General features: G+C 36.0%; 1 protein-coding gene across 9 annotated transcripts in view; it reads right to left on the bottom strand.

Moving 5' to 3' along the window:
• WDFY3 (WD repeat and FYVE domain containing 3) overlaps positions 1-15349 on the bottom strand; it is a 281845-nt gene that overhangs the window by 171781 nt on the left and 94715 nt on the right. For 8 of the 9 annotated variants that reach the window (XM_073237349.1, XM_073237354.1, XM_073237353.1 and 5 more), the window contains 2 exons: positions 10700-10910; positions 2703-2826 (listed from right to left, as the gene is read on the bottom strand). In XM_073237349.1, coding sequence (XP_073093450.1) covers positions 2703-2826; positions 10700-10879 — 304 coding nt within the window. In that variant the 5' untranslated portion in view covers positions 10880-10910. Of the gene's footprint in view, positions 1-2702; positions 2827-10699; positions 10911-12390; positions 12416-15349 lie in introns of those variants that run through there. The other variant, XM_073237351.1, reaches the window with a different exon arrangement.

Below are 15349 nucleotides of genomic sequence, written 5' to 3'. Positions count from 1 at the left end.
GCAGAGAAATACGCCCACTCCGAGGCGTGCCCCATGACATTTTAGAACAGGAGGGCCAAAGAGAGAGGATCCTAAATGCTTCTAGAAAAGTCAACAGGTCACTAAGAAAGAAGCAAGAATCTAGGCAGCTACAGATTTCTCAACAGCAGTAAACGACTAGAGTATCTGATGGAGAAAGAATTCTCAGATCCTGAGAGAAAATGATTTCCAGCCTAGAACCTGATAACCACTGTGAGGAGTACCAATGTACTGCACGCTGCAAGAGTTCCCAAGGTGACCCTGAGGGCTCGCCCTGGGCTGCCTAGAGAAGGACACTGACCAGGAGTGCTGCTGCACCTACACTCAACTTCCCACGACAATGGTTTTTGGCCACTCTCTGGGTAGGAGGACCTGTAACTTCCTTCCTGTAAGCCTCAAAGTGTCCTGAGACTAAACAGCTGACAATCACAAACAACTCCCGTAAACATCCAGCAGATACTCAAACCGGTACTCAAACAGCCTAGACCACTGTGTGTGTCTCCACGGGTTAATGAGGACTGCATCATGCGTGTACTTTAGGAACTGGGCGGGTCCTCTTAAGCACACTTCTCTGTGAGAGACTGAGGATGGTTAACCTGTGCTTCTTTTTTTTCCTTTTCTTGACCTCTGGCTTTTTAAGTTTCTCCTTTCTGCAATTAAGCCACACGATATGATGTGATAGGATCTGTTCTAAGCCCTGGTACCTCAAAGACTTCAGCCCAAAGGCATGCCCTTCCTTGGTGAAGAGCAAGGAACCCACCTTACAAAGCAACAGTCAAAGAAATCTTCACTCACTGGATTTCTGAAATAAATAAATAAATAAACAAACCCCAAACCAAAAATGTTAACTCCCCTCCATCCTTTCTCATGAAGGGGCTGGAAAAAATGCTTAAACAAAACTAAGATAATTTGAGAAAAAATGATATGAGATTTAGGAAAACAGCCTCCATCTCAAAGTAGAAAGGCATCCCAGGAAGATGTGAGTGGAGATGTAAAAAGGACAGTGGTGCGCCTGGCCTAGAGAACTATCTGCTACAGACTAACGCAGGCCAGAAGGCTCTAGAAGAGCTATTTGCAAGAAGGTGAAACTCAAAGACCATCTGATATCTTCAATTATATTGAGGAGAGATTCAGAAAAGTGGAAACAGGTGATGAATGTCTGATAAAAATGTAAAAAACAATAGGTAAATGCTAACTCTTATGGGGGGGCAGCAGTTTTCAAGAAAAGTAATCATAGGATGTCATATGGCTCATCTTAGAATAGTGTTTCAGTCACAATAATATAATGAATACTGATCTAAATTCAATAATGATAGCACAATATTGGAGGGGTAGAGGAAGTGTGAATGTGTGGGGTAGTCGTGGTGAAGTTAAAAGAAGAAAAGTCTCATTTTCTCTTGTGGCAAGTCAGAAGATAGTACCTAACTGTGAAAATTCAAGGGCACATACTCTAAGTGTGTTATTTAGAGACAGAGGTAAATATAAAAAAATTTAAGGGTTAATAAGTGATTGCCTCTCAGGAGTAAAGAATGGAGTAAAGATCAGAACCCAGATGGTGGAAGGGAGATGCTGTTTTTTTAATAAGTCGTTTAACTATTCTACCCTTAAAACTATGTGCTAATATAATTTTAATCAAAAATCAAAAATAAATTGATAAAAAAGGATTATATACAAAGGCATTACTGTTACTAATGGAAAAATAATAACCTGATGGGCTGAAAAATGGTTTTCCAAAGAAAACATTAGATACAGAACTTAAATTAACTTTTCAGTCTAATACTTCAATGAGAGCTCTCTCACTCAAACCACCATTAAAAAAACAAAATAAAACAAAATTTAAGATAAAATCCCTCATACTTATTACTAATTTAGAAAATGACTGATGGTGATTAAAAATTAAGAAACCTATTTTAATCTTCTGCAAAAGGGATGATAATTAATGATATTTAAGATTATTTATGAATAATAGCTATTCTGGTAGCATTCATAAGAGGCCTACTGTACATAAAGCACTGTGATCAAGACTGTAGGTTACATAAAGACCCCTGAAGAGTTTATGGTCTAATAGGAAGATACAGACACACGTACAAAGACACACACACACAAAGACTACTGCATTGAGAAACAGAAAGTAGTTTAGGAGAGAAAGCTATTTTTTTGATTAAGGAAATCAAGAAACATTCCATCAACGAATTATAACTTAATCCAAGTTTGGAAGATTCTGACATACTGATATGGGGTAAGATTCTCCTTTCTAGGTGAAACATAAATAAAGGATAGAAATAATAATATAGACATGTCTGATCATAAGCAGCTCAGTTTGGTTGATATATAGAAAAGGAAAAAAGAAAAAAAAAGGGTAGGCTAAAAAAATATGTATGGCCAGATGCTGTGTATGGTATGAATGTCATGCTAAGAATTCAGATTTTGTTCAGAAGGAATCAAGAGTGTTGTTAAAAGGGCTGGCATGGAGGTCATAGGTCCAAGGAGAGCAGCTTTGTATCCTTCCTGAAATTAAAAGACAGTGAGACCAATAGAAGCATGTGATGTAAGAATGGGAATGGGCACAGGGGACTGAAATTCATGTGCTTAGAATCAGGTCAATTTTCTACTTAATTTTAATAGAACTTGTACGAAACTGTCCATTCAACTAAATCCGTTTTTGCTGGTTTCTGTGAACATACCTGTGGACTTGTTTGATGCTCTCCTTCGAATTTCTGTCACCATCAGTCTTGAGACTTGAGTTGTGAACTGCAGAAGATCAGAAAATTTTTCTGTCATTGTATTTGGCGGAGCATTTCCAAAAACCTGTGGATGAGGAAAATAATTTTAATGAAGCATTGCCAACTTTTAAATTTTATTCTGTGCATTTCAAAGTGTGTTATGACTTGAAAATCAAGTCAAAAAAGTATGCTTACAGTTACATCTGATTAAAATACAACCCTTGCAATAAATCACATCTAGCCACATTTCCTTATACATATTAAATAATTTGTTGAGTGAAAAATTAAATAAATGAAATCTAAAAACCAAAGACTAGTTTTCTATAAAATTTTAATCAATCTTACTAATAAACTTTAGAAAATACCATTTTTCTCAGAGGAAATCTAAATTAAGAATTTAGAGAAAAATGGTACAGTTCTTTGATGGTACACAGATAAATCTGCTTTTCACCATCTGAAAAGTCCTAGACTGAATATAGACTCATCTTGTGGCTCAGAATTTCTAAATTCTAACCACAATAATTCTCAAAACAAGATCGTTAGGGAAACAACTAGAATAAATAAAATGAATGAGGTCATGAAATATACATGTTTTAACGAAAACCTAAGACAAATGAACTTTAGAAGAAATAACTCTTAAAGATAAACCAGTGTAGGTTCACAAAGAAAATAAGAAAATGAAACCTGGATGACTGTCATATGAAAATGGTATTATAATGGCTATGTAACTAGATAAATTTTGAAATATTGTTTTAAAAAATGTGCTTCATATCTAGAAGAAAATTCTGTGCCTTCTAAAACTATTATGGTATCTATTATAATACTAATCACACAGTTTTTATTCTTATTATCCGTTTAAATGTCACTACAAAGGGAGGAAACCCACCTTGCTCAACTTTGCATTCTGTAGCAAGCCAGCACCCTGCCTTTTATGGGGATGGCCCCTAAATATGGCTGTTCATTTATATGCTGCCTGCCCTATTCCCAACCAAATTCTAGAGGACATTTAGGCAACACTGAAGGACACATAAACTATAACATGAGAATATAATCAAAAGTAAGAAAGAAAACAAAAACAAGGAAATAAAAAACCAAGGCTAGGGAATGGACTGGAAAAAGAGTAAATACAAATCTAAAACCAGAAGACCTATAATTTGCCCTATTTTGGTCATAAATCCTGATTCAAGTATACAAAAAAGAAAATCTAGTCAATTACATGGCTCACACCATCCTTAGGTAAGAAAAGTACACGTTAAGGAAGTACCTCTATTCTTCACATCATAAAAATTTACTTCCAAGTATCCTGATAAAAGATTATTACTTAAAATGTAATATCTTTGTAATAGAAATGTTTCTTACACTTTTATAACAGATAAACTAGTGGTTCTTATAACCTCCCTCAAATTGACCTGGAACTACCAAACAAATACAGGGTATACTTCTGTCCAAGTATTTAAATCTTTGTATCTAAGTCTTTTTATTGACTTGACACAGGATTAATTTTAAATTACCTCAAAGAATAAATAAGCTTGTACTTTTCAAGAAATTCTCAATAAACTTTTTTTTTCTGTTGAGATTTTGATAAATGTTGTGTGCTTACAGTTAAAAACTGTGTCACCTATTAAATGAGACCCATATTCTTCAGCAACCTGGAAACAGGTTAGAAATTCAGAAGCCTAAAAATGACACATGCTCGAACAACCATTCTTCCACTCACAGATGATATGTAACTGTTTGGTGAAGGTTTTGTAAAACAATTGTGTATTTTCTCAGGTAATTAATTAGGCGTTTTGTCAAACTAATTAAAATTTAAAGTAGGTAAGTATTCCTATTACTCAAAATATAATGATACATACTTTGCTCTGAAGAATTATTAAGAGCTATTTTATTCCTTATAGTTATTAAGACAACTTTGTAAAATAAATAAATCACTTTTTAGACAGTACAAAGATATGGTTATTCAAGCAGTCTTCATGCTGTTAAAAATGCATCTAACTTTCCACACAATCCTGATACTTACTGCTTTATTTCCACAGGAAATTTTTTCAAAAGATAAATCATGCTTGGATTGACCAATCTAAAATTACACTTATGGAAAAAGGACTATGTTCTATTTCTAGTCTGAAATGAACAACTATTGCTTTCTTGACATAAGCAATTTTTAGTCTAGTGATCCAACACCATTGACTGACTCATTCCTCATTCTTCCATGCATAAATATTTAATGATCTCATGTATATGCCAGACAATATCTGGAATCATGAATACAAAGGGAAATAGAGCAAATTATGATTCCTGTACTCCTGGAGACATACATTAAACAAGTTAATGTAAAAATGAAAATTATGGTAGATACTGATGTGTCATAAAGGAAATAAACAGAGCAACCGAAATGCAATGCCTGGAGTGGGGAAAGATTGTCAGAAAAGGTCTCTCTGGGATGATACTGAACAATGAGAAAAAGTCACAAAGGGAAGAGGGTTCTGGGCAGTGAGAAGAGCTGCTGTGCTAAGAACTCAATGTGGTCCTGAGATTGGGACAGGTGAGGAATACAAAGCATAGGGAAGCTGACTGTTCTGAATGAGAGAGGAAATGATATAAGATAAGGTTGGAGAGGTAGAGACTAAAACATGAATCTGACATTTCAGATAAGGCTAAATGTATCAGGCAGCAAAGAGTAGATTTTGCTTGTGACTGACATCAATAATTAAGTCTAAAAATATTAGCTATGTATTCATCACCTTTCACAGATAGTGTTATACTTGAGTATACAATGCTTCAATCATGTACTTAAATGTGTGCCCTAGAGGACGGAGCATGGAGCTGGAAGTCAGGAGGCTTGGATTCCCTTCATCCTCAGAGACTACAAATTTTTCTGATTCTTAGTTTCCTCAACTGCCAAGGAGGAGAGCTGAGTAAGTGACTGGTAAGCAATACATTCAACTCAGAAAGGACAATTCCATAATAGTTATGTGACATTCTTAACTCAGACTGGAAAAGAAAAAACACAGTACTGAGGAACAAATATGACTTTTAATAAATTCAGTAAAAATAATGATTACCATATAATGACCATTTACGTGCTTAGCAGTATTCGAACATTTGACGTGTAATGTCACTTAAATCTCATAAAAACCTATACAGTATTCCCATTTTATTGATAAGGAAATTAGGGGTTAGAGAGGTTAAACAACTTAAGCTAGGATGTGGTAGAGAAAATTTAAAACTAGGTCTGCCTGATTCCAAGCCATGTTCTTAATCACTCAGTACTATGTTGTCTCAATTAAACTTTGCACGCAGACCTATAGCTGTCACTTTGCAAAGTATTCATCTTAAGAGGGAAGAGAATGCTTTGACGTTTTTAGACAGATCCTTTTTAATATCCATCTAAATAAATTTCAGAAATCTCCCTGGTACTTCCTCAACTATTTTTGGTATGCTTGGGGAGCACAAATTAGTGATGCTATCTAATGGCATGAATAAAGTAAAGGCTCAATATGTGTTTGTTGCTGAATGAAGCTACTCAATAAAAATTTATTAAATATGACTAATAAATGAGAGCTTGAAATTTTAAGTTTTCTAAATTGTGTCCTGTTTCCTAAATACATGTAATATCTAAAATTGAGTTAGAGTACTAACCATCTACTTGAATAATTTGCTATATAAAGTATATTTTAAAATTAACTATGTGAAGATGCAATTGCATCATTTCATATTGTAAATGAGTTAAGATTTCTTATCAATAATATTAATAATTAGGGAAACACTTTTATAATCTTGTTTCTAAGAAGGACAACCTTAGGGGAGAAGAAAGTGAAGAGTGCCTAACTCAGTCCCCTTCCCTCCTTTCTTTCCTGTGGGATATGCCTGCTTCACGAGAACAACACTGTCTTCTGCTCTGGCTGTGGCTTGCAACTGTCAGTTTGGCCAACGACTGGGTAAGCAAATATAACAATTTCAGGGGTGAATTTAGCAAGCCCTTTGTTGCACAGTCCTAAGCTACATTCTCTACTATCAACTGTATTGGTATTATAGAATGAGTAACAAAGCTGTATGTAAGTAAACATAAAGCTGCACATATGTAAATAGTTCATCTTTCTGACTCCCAATCTGTCACTCATTTGGTTCTAAATGTGACCATCCTTCCTCTAAAGCCAACAATTCAAAAAGTAAATGTCACCTATAACAGATTAAAAAAAAGTCACTGTATTCAACTTGGATGCTTCTCAAATATAAATTAGAATATAAAGATGAAAAACAAGGGGAGTTACTAAAAGAAGAGCTAGTTAGTAAAGATTGTATTTTAAAATGAGGTATGATAACAGACACCGAAGTAATTAACAATGGCCGTTAATTTTTAATGACTAAAATGCTGTTTATTTTTGAATAAGCCTAAACCAAGTACTTTCTCTATAAACTTTTGTTCTTTGTTAATTATTTTTAAGAATGCTGGATAAACAGTGTTCAGTTATTCCCAGACTCCACCATATTCTTTCAGTTGGAAGGATCTGTGGGAGGAGGACAGCAGCAGTCTCCCTGCAGACCTGCGATGAGGGCCACAGGCGGCAGCTCAAGGATCCAGCATGGGGCCTGGCCCAGAAAAGGGAATCAACACATGTCATTTCTCAACCTGTGTGTCTTAAAGGCAAAAACCACACACTGAAAAAACACTACTGAGCACATTTTAAAACAATTCTGCAAATAGATGCCTATATCTACCAGTAATATGGTTTATTTGCCATTTAGCATGAATCAAGCAGTGTCAAAAGCCAATAGTACAATTCGATTTTAGCAATCATGGCAGGAACTCTAGAACCACACTGAGCTATTCATTCATCAAACCTCTTTCTTACTAGAAGACAATGTTCATGTATATACGGTCAAACATTAAATATGGCTTTAAATTTCAAAATTTAATGGATGTGATAATATCTTACCTAAGGACAATTCTATAATATTCCAAAGAACATAATTTATATATTTGTTTAAACTGATCACAATGGTACAAAAATAACCTATCTTTTCATTAGTTAAAGCCAAATGACCTTTGTATTTAAATCACTCATTATATTAGAGGTTGAAGGCAATGCATCTATATGTGCTTTTTAATCAGCCAATTAAAGACTTCAACACAAAAGAATAGTTAGACTTATGACAACACAAGAGAATTTAGTCAAACAGACTACGCAATGAGAATAATCACTAAAGCATCTCAAATCTACTTTTTTAAAAAACCAAATACTTGCACTATTCTTCTAATCTTAAGAATCAATTGAACTGACTATGGAAGCCTACCTATTGAAATACACTGGCTACACATGCAGGATAATACTTATTAATTTCCAAACCATCACAATTTCCTTAAGTCCCCTAACCCAAACTACCTACTCCAGGCTCTCAACAGACCTGTGGACCTGTTGATGACTACAGAGAATAAAGGTTATCAAGCAAGATTCTTATTCAAATTCCCACTACCTTAACTACAAATTTATATTCATACCCAACAAAATATGCTTTCTTACAGGATGAGGTGTCTTTCTTGGGCTCAAGGCTCACTCACCCACCCATTTGTAATTTGACTCTATGCTCTCCTTCCCCAATCAATATGAAAATTTTCTAATTTCCCCCTCTGTTGGTTTCTTCCCTTCTCTTTATAAGCATGCCCAGATCTCTTCCATCTTTAAAAACAAAGCAAAATACTAGAAGCATACGAACAAAACCACTCTCATTGCCAAGTTTACATCCATCGATCTCTTTTGTTCTCTTTTCTCTCAAATGTTTACAAGTCCAGTATGTTCTTACTATCTCTTCTCATCTCCCATTCACTCAACTCACTATTTTCTGGTTCTGCCATTTTAATAACTTCCAAACTGGCAAATCTCATGACTATTTTTCAGTCCTCATTTTACTGGGTCTCTCTGTTGCATGTGATGCTGCTGACTGCTCTCCTTACAACTTTTATCTCTTGAGTTCTACAACCACCCTCTCCTGATTCTTTCTGTACTGCCATTGACCAGCTCTGGTTTTGAATCCTTTATGAGTTTCCCTTCTTTCATTAAACGTTCATATTCTAGATGGTTCATCCTTAGCGTACTGATCTTCTTACTTGGCAGTATGAGCCATGAGTAATCTCTTGTGCCCTTCCAGGGTTTCAATTACCACATCTCTGCCAATGAGTCCCAAACGTAGGTATCCAAATCCCCTTACCTGAGCTTCTAACTGCCCACTGAATCCCTTCACTTGGAAAGATCACAAATAGTTCAGACATCATGGTCCAAACTAAATCTATCCCCTAAACCTTTCTTTCTCAGCTACTGGGAAAAATACTCACCCACTTTCCCAAATTAGAAACCTAGGAGATAGCCTTGCCTTGGCCCCTTTTACTCTTTATTCTATTGCTTAAAATATTTCATTGGCTCTGTATGCCTACAGGAAAGAAGTATTAGCTCTTTACTTGACAAACAAATCTGTCATGATATCCTTCCTATCAATCTTAACAGTCTTACTTTTGGTCCCTCCTTGACATAAAATCAACTTGGACTGCTTATAGATGTTGGCATATATTAAAATGTTTGTTGCCTTTGACCTTGACTCATGCTTTAACTTCTTGCTCTAATTACCTTCTTAGTTAATTTAGCCCAGTTTTCCAATCTAGCTAATGCTTATCTTTTAAGGACCCAAGTATCACATCACATCTTTAGGGAGACCTCCCTGCCTTGATCCCCACAGACTTTAGATAAAAAGTCTCTTCAAGGCTGACTTTCAGTGCCAAAAGAGCTAAAAGAGCTAAAAATGACAGCAGCAATTAGCAGCAGAAAGCAGCAGGGCACTATAAGCCTATGGGATTCTTTGCCTTTTTAAAACTACATACTTGTATATCTGTGAAAATATTATAAAAATCCCCCCCAAGATTGCTACATGAATTTGACAAAATACATTAAAACATTGACTCTAGACTCTCTAGGGCCTTTAACTATCTTTTTTCAAAATCTCTTATAGAAAACCTGTCAAACAGCACAGTGACCTGGGATGATTCTTTCAAGCGCACAAACCACTTGCGTGATTACACCATGTGGTTCAATAAACTGTAACTGCAAAAAATTACAGAGATAACAAGTGGTAATTGACAATATATCCCTCTTCTGAAATTCAATCATTAGAGAACTTTTTAAAAAATGCTCAAAAATGCTCAGTCTTGTAGATGAATGGATAAAAAGATGTGGTACATACACACAACAGAATACTATTCAGCCATAAGAAAGAAACAAATCCTACCATTTGCAACAACATTGATGGAGCTGGAGGACATTATGCTCAGTGAAATAAACCAGGCAGAGAAAGACAAGTGCCAAATGATTTCCCTCATTTGTGGAATATAACAATGAAGCAAAACTGAAGGAACAAAATAGCAGCCGACTCACAGACTCCAAGGGACTAGTGGTTACCAAAGAGGAGGGGTGCGGGAGGCCGGGTGGGAAGGGAGGGAAATGACGATTGAGGGGTACTATGTTCAGTACACATGGTGTGGGGGTCACGGGGAAAACAGTGTAGCACAGAGAAGGCAAACAGTGAATCTGTGGCATCTTACTACACTGATGGACAGTGCCTGCGATGGGGTATGGGTGGGGACTTGATAATATGGGTAAATGTAGTTACCACCTTGTTTTTTCATGTGAAACCTTCATAAGAGTGTATATCAACAATACCTTAATAAAAAAAAATTTTTAATGCTCAGTCTTCTTTTTTTATCTGTTAGAACTAAGTGGAGTTCTTTCTGACTAGGTCTCTTATCAAGTAGCACTGTTTCATAGCAAACTGAAAGATGGACTAAAAACATTGCTCTTCTTAAAAACTAACTCATTCTATCAATTTCTTCCTAATTGTGACTTATTATAAACCTAAGATTCCTACCACACCTAAGATTCCTGGAAGCCCTGGGCTTGGCAGCCTGGACATACCCTGTTAAACACCGGCAGCATCATGTACAGCTTCTCTTCTTGCTCCTTCTGCGTCATGTGACGGGGAGGATGGCACAGCTCGGTGAAGAGGCGGCGGAGGTGCATCAGTCCTAAGGCATTGTCTTGCGGGCTGCATTCTTCCTGCCTCGGCCGCCCCATGATCCTCTTCACCATGTTCATCTTGGCTGGCTGGTGATGAGCACTTCTAATTCTGCAGGAAGATGTTCAGACACAGTCAAAACATCACCGTCTTCACCAGGTCAAGGGTGTACGAAGAACTTATAAAAAGTTTGAAAAATAGAAAATTCTGTCAAAGACAATTTTTCTACTTCTTTCAACAGAAAAGATAGAGAGGCAAGCTAATTTTGATAAATCTCCCTAAATGATAAATTGGAATCATGGTCCCCACTGTTCCCACTGGCTTTGCCACAACATGTGTAGAATGTAAAACATTAACTGGACAATTAACAAATGCTTCCAACTAAGTTGGTCATATCAAGATCAACAAATAAAAGGATCATAACTCTTACTATCAATATGTAATAACTCTCAGTACTTAGTAGCTGGGCATACGTGAAAAGAATAAAAGAACAGGAAGTTCAAAACAACAAAAAACAAAATTTTTCTGTTTAGTTATTTAATTTTTTTTCTAGATGAAGGATTATACTTTGGATAACTACTGAAGAGTTTATGTTATAGTTTGAAAAGTATGCAAATTAAATAAAATGACACCCCAATATATTTTACAGATCATAAGAAGACAGTGAAAATTGCCATACAACTTAAGACCACTTTTTCAAAATAGTCTGAAATCCTCTGGCAGGTCAGGTTAATACATTAAGTGGGTCAGGATGAGAATTTTTTTTTTAATGAAAGAGAATAGAAGATATTGAGATACATATAGTGGGGCAATTACTATTTCATGATACTTATTTTAGGTAAATTATGTATACTAAATCACAATGTAAAATGTATTCCTGGCTAGATCTTCAGCTAATAAATAAATAAATAAACCAACCACTGAGCTAGAATACATACCAACATCAATAATACTAAGCTTTTAAAGAGCATCATGGTATCTTTTCAACTACCACTAATTCTGCCAGCAATCAGCTGATTTTGACACAAAAATGCGTTATCTTACAGAAGGAACCTAGGAAGGCTGGGAGAACTTTATGGATATACAGAATGTAGATGAAAGGCAATCTGCTTTTAACCTATAGAAAAGCAGGAATAACCTGAAGATTAACTTTCTAATTTCACTGTATAACCACTCAAACCAGTATGCCATTTCTTAAGAGAAGGAAGACTACTGCAAGGCTAGAGCTTTACTTACTAACCATCTGTCTACTGATTATTAAAACTATGGGAAGAACTAGCATTTTAAACATGCTCATCCTTCAGAATTTTGGGTAGATTTCATTATTTCACTATGGGGCACGTGCTTAGGAACTCTACCTTGACAGTAACAGGAGGCCATGACATGATTAAGCACAGGCAAGGAGCAGAAAGACTCCCACCTAGAGCTCTGCCAGTTGGATTGTCTATGCTGAGTGACAGCTGTGCAAAGAGCACTCAATATACCCTAAGGTGTCCAGTCACAGGGAGGAATGCTTAGTCACAGAAGTAAAGGGCTGAGGAGAACTATAAACTACAAAATGGCAAATGAAAGCCCAGTTCAAGCTGCTTACCATATTTCATTCTTGGAAAATAAGTAAGTCTTCTAAATATAAATGTAAAGATCTCAACAAATGCACTCAACATTCAAGTAGCTGAAAAATTAAACAAAGTGAATTATAAAACTTTTGTAAATTAGATAAAATTTTACATTACACATTATCTGTGCTCTTTTTGCTTAGCCCATAGCTAAAGTTCATAATCTAGAGTGTGTGGATAGGATTTAGGGATTCATGATCCTGTAACGCTTCAAAGCACTTTCAGACAATCTCCTTTGCACCTCATTCCAACTTAAGGGGGCCAAAGAAAGCATTAATTCTACCTTTAAATGACACCCAAGACAAAAACTTGCATAAAATCTCCCAGTGAAAAAGAACTGGGGAGAATCCAGGCCTCCTACCTCCTGGTCAAGTGTCCTTCCTAGCTAATCCATACTCATGTGCCTATTTTACATTACAGAATTCTTGGAAACTGTGACTCTATGCAGCATATTTATTTATTGGGCATAAAGTAGCAATTAAACTTGGAAAGAAACCTTTCAGTTTTCCTTAAGACAAACTAAACTGTCAACTTTTACTTCTCAGTGATGGAAAAAAGATTCACATTCCTTCTTTTCACCTAATTTACCAAGACACAAGCATGATTGCTGAGGACTGACTCATCTGCACTTCAATGTTTAGATTTTTAATTCAAGTATCACTGATATATAATCTTATGTCAATTTCAAATGTACAACACAGTGGTTCAACAGTTACCCATATTATTAAATCCTCACCCCCTCAAGGGTGGTTACTGTCTATTAATGTAGTAAGATACAGAATCATTAACTGTATTCTCTGTGCTGTACTACCATCCCCGTGACCAACTTACATTGCAAATGCAAATTATTGTGCTCTTTTACCCTCTTTCTCCCCTACCCCAGCTGAAAGGAAAGGAGCGACACACAGCAGCAATTCACCGGAGAGTTCTGCTTTATTAGGGAAAGGTGCTGGTTTATATAGGAGGGGGCATGAATTGATTGAGGTGTCACTTCTACGGGGCTGGTGGCTGTTGGCTAGGTGCTGGGATTGGGAGGGGGGCGAGAGGTGATTGGGCTTCAGGTGGCGCCGGCGGGAACTGAGGACCCCGAAGAGAAGCTGGAAGTTTGCCATCTTACTGGTGGGGACCCTTCACCAGCCCTCCCCAACCCCTCCTGCTTGGTAACCACTACTCCCTTCTCAGTGTCTATGAGTCTACTGCTATTTTGTTCCTTCTGTTTTGCTTTGTTTTTATACTCCACAAATAAGTGAAATCATATGGTATTTGTCTTTTTTCCACCTGGCTTATTTCACTGAGCATAATACCCTCTAGATTCATCCAGTTGTTGCAAATGGAAGTTTTCATTTCTTTTCATGGCTGAATGATATGCCATTGTGTATAAGTACCATATCTTCTTTATCCATTCATCTATTGATGGACAGTTTGGTTGCTTCCATATCTTGGCTATTGCAAACAGTGTAGTGCTAAACACAGGGGTGCACATGTCTTTTCGAATCAGGGATTTTGTTTTCTTCAGTTAAATTCCTAGGAGTGGAATTCCTGGGTCAAATGGTCTTTCTATTTTTAGCTTTTTGAGGAACCTCCATATTGCTTTCCACAATAGTTGTACCAATTCAATGCTTAAAGTATAATTCAGACCTCTTTTTAATTGAAATACAGTTGACACATTATATTGGTTTCAGGTGTACCACACAGTGACTCAACGAGAGCTATCATGTTTAAAATACTCTTCAGTAGTGTTAGAGTAGATAAGAATAGGTACTTTTCAGTGAAACCTGTACAGACATGGCCATGTGATAGGTTACTTCAGGTGAAAGGCTCTTAACCCATTTGAATCTTAGGTTTCTCTCATCTGTAAAATCTTTTCTCACTTTTTTTGTAATGCATACAAATAACATTATTTCTGTAAATGCTGCACATTAATTACATTCAGTAATTGTTTTTGTTTTCTTCCTTTAACTTGATCGTGAAACTTAATTCCTTTTCATTTACATTTTTGTTTTATAAGCAAGTACGGAAAAGGAAACAGCTCAAGCCCTTACAGGACAATGTTTTAGTGGCTTACAAAATAACACATTAAGGGGAGAATTCCTTCTAACTGGATGCTCCACAGGAAGTTTATAAGGTAATCAAATAGAAGAGACATATAAAATGTAATAATGAGGAGGACAAATCCTAGAATGATTATTTTGGGAGTAATGTTACTACGGGTTTTCAAAATATTTATAAAGATTATTCTGTGTAAGAACTAGTTTTCTAATACAAGCAAAACTCTATTTTGCTTCACAAGAGAAAAGTGTTTGTACTGCCAACAGGGGGTTATTTAAATAGCAATGAGATAATTGCTGCAATGAGCCCAGACGGTATTTCTTCTTCCAGTCTCTCCTGTTAATGCTTGAAAATTCCAGACACTTTAACCTTCCCAGCCCAAAATCCTTTAAACAGTTTGCCATTATTTAAATTATAGAAGGGTACAACTAAATTTTAAAACATGTTTGTTAGTTACTATCCTAACAAAGGTGCTGCCTTTGAGAAGCTCAGTTAACAACCAAAAATAGCTTTTCTAAGTAACCCTCAATGAGAGAATAAATAAATAGCTCACTTGGCTAAGGAAAATCTTATACTTTCATCAAAGAATTAAAAGAAGTTTCTCAGGTTTATTTTTCTTAAATTTTGTGGGGAAAAAAACATCCTGTATCTTCTGTTAAGAGTAAAAGCAAAATGTCTTACAGTTTTGAGGAGTGAAGGCAAAACTCTGAGAAGATCCCAACAAACAGTATATGCCCCAGCAATCTAACACAGAAATTGAAAAAGAAATTACAGTGCTGAGTTAAAATTTAAAATTTCTATCTGCTGAAGCATTGTTTTTTGCCTTTAAGAGACTGTCATTATCAGAGTTTTAGCATCCAGGAACCAAGGAAGATCTGAGAAAGA

This window comes from Manis javanica, chromosome 5, assembly GCF_040802235.1.
Source record: "Manis javanica isolate MJ-LG chromosome 5, MJ_LKY, whole genome shotgun sequence".
NCBI classification, from domain to species: Eukaryota; Metazoa; Chordata; class Mammalia; order Pholidota; family Manidae; genus Manis; species Manis javanica.
Note: the sequence above shows the minus strand (reverse complement) of the source record. Positions and strands in the feature narration are given on the sequence as shown.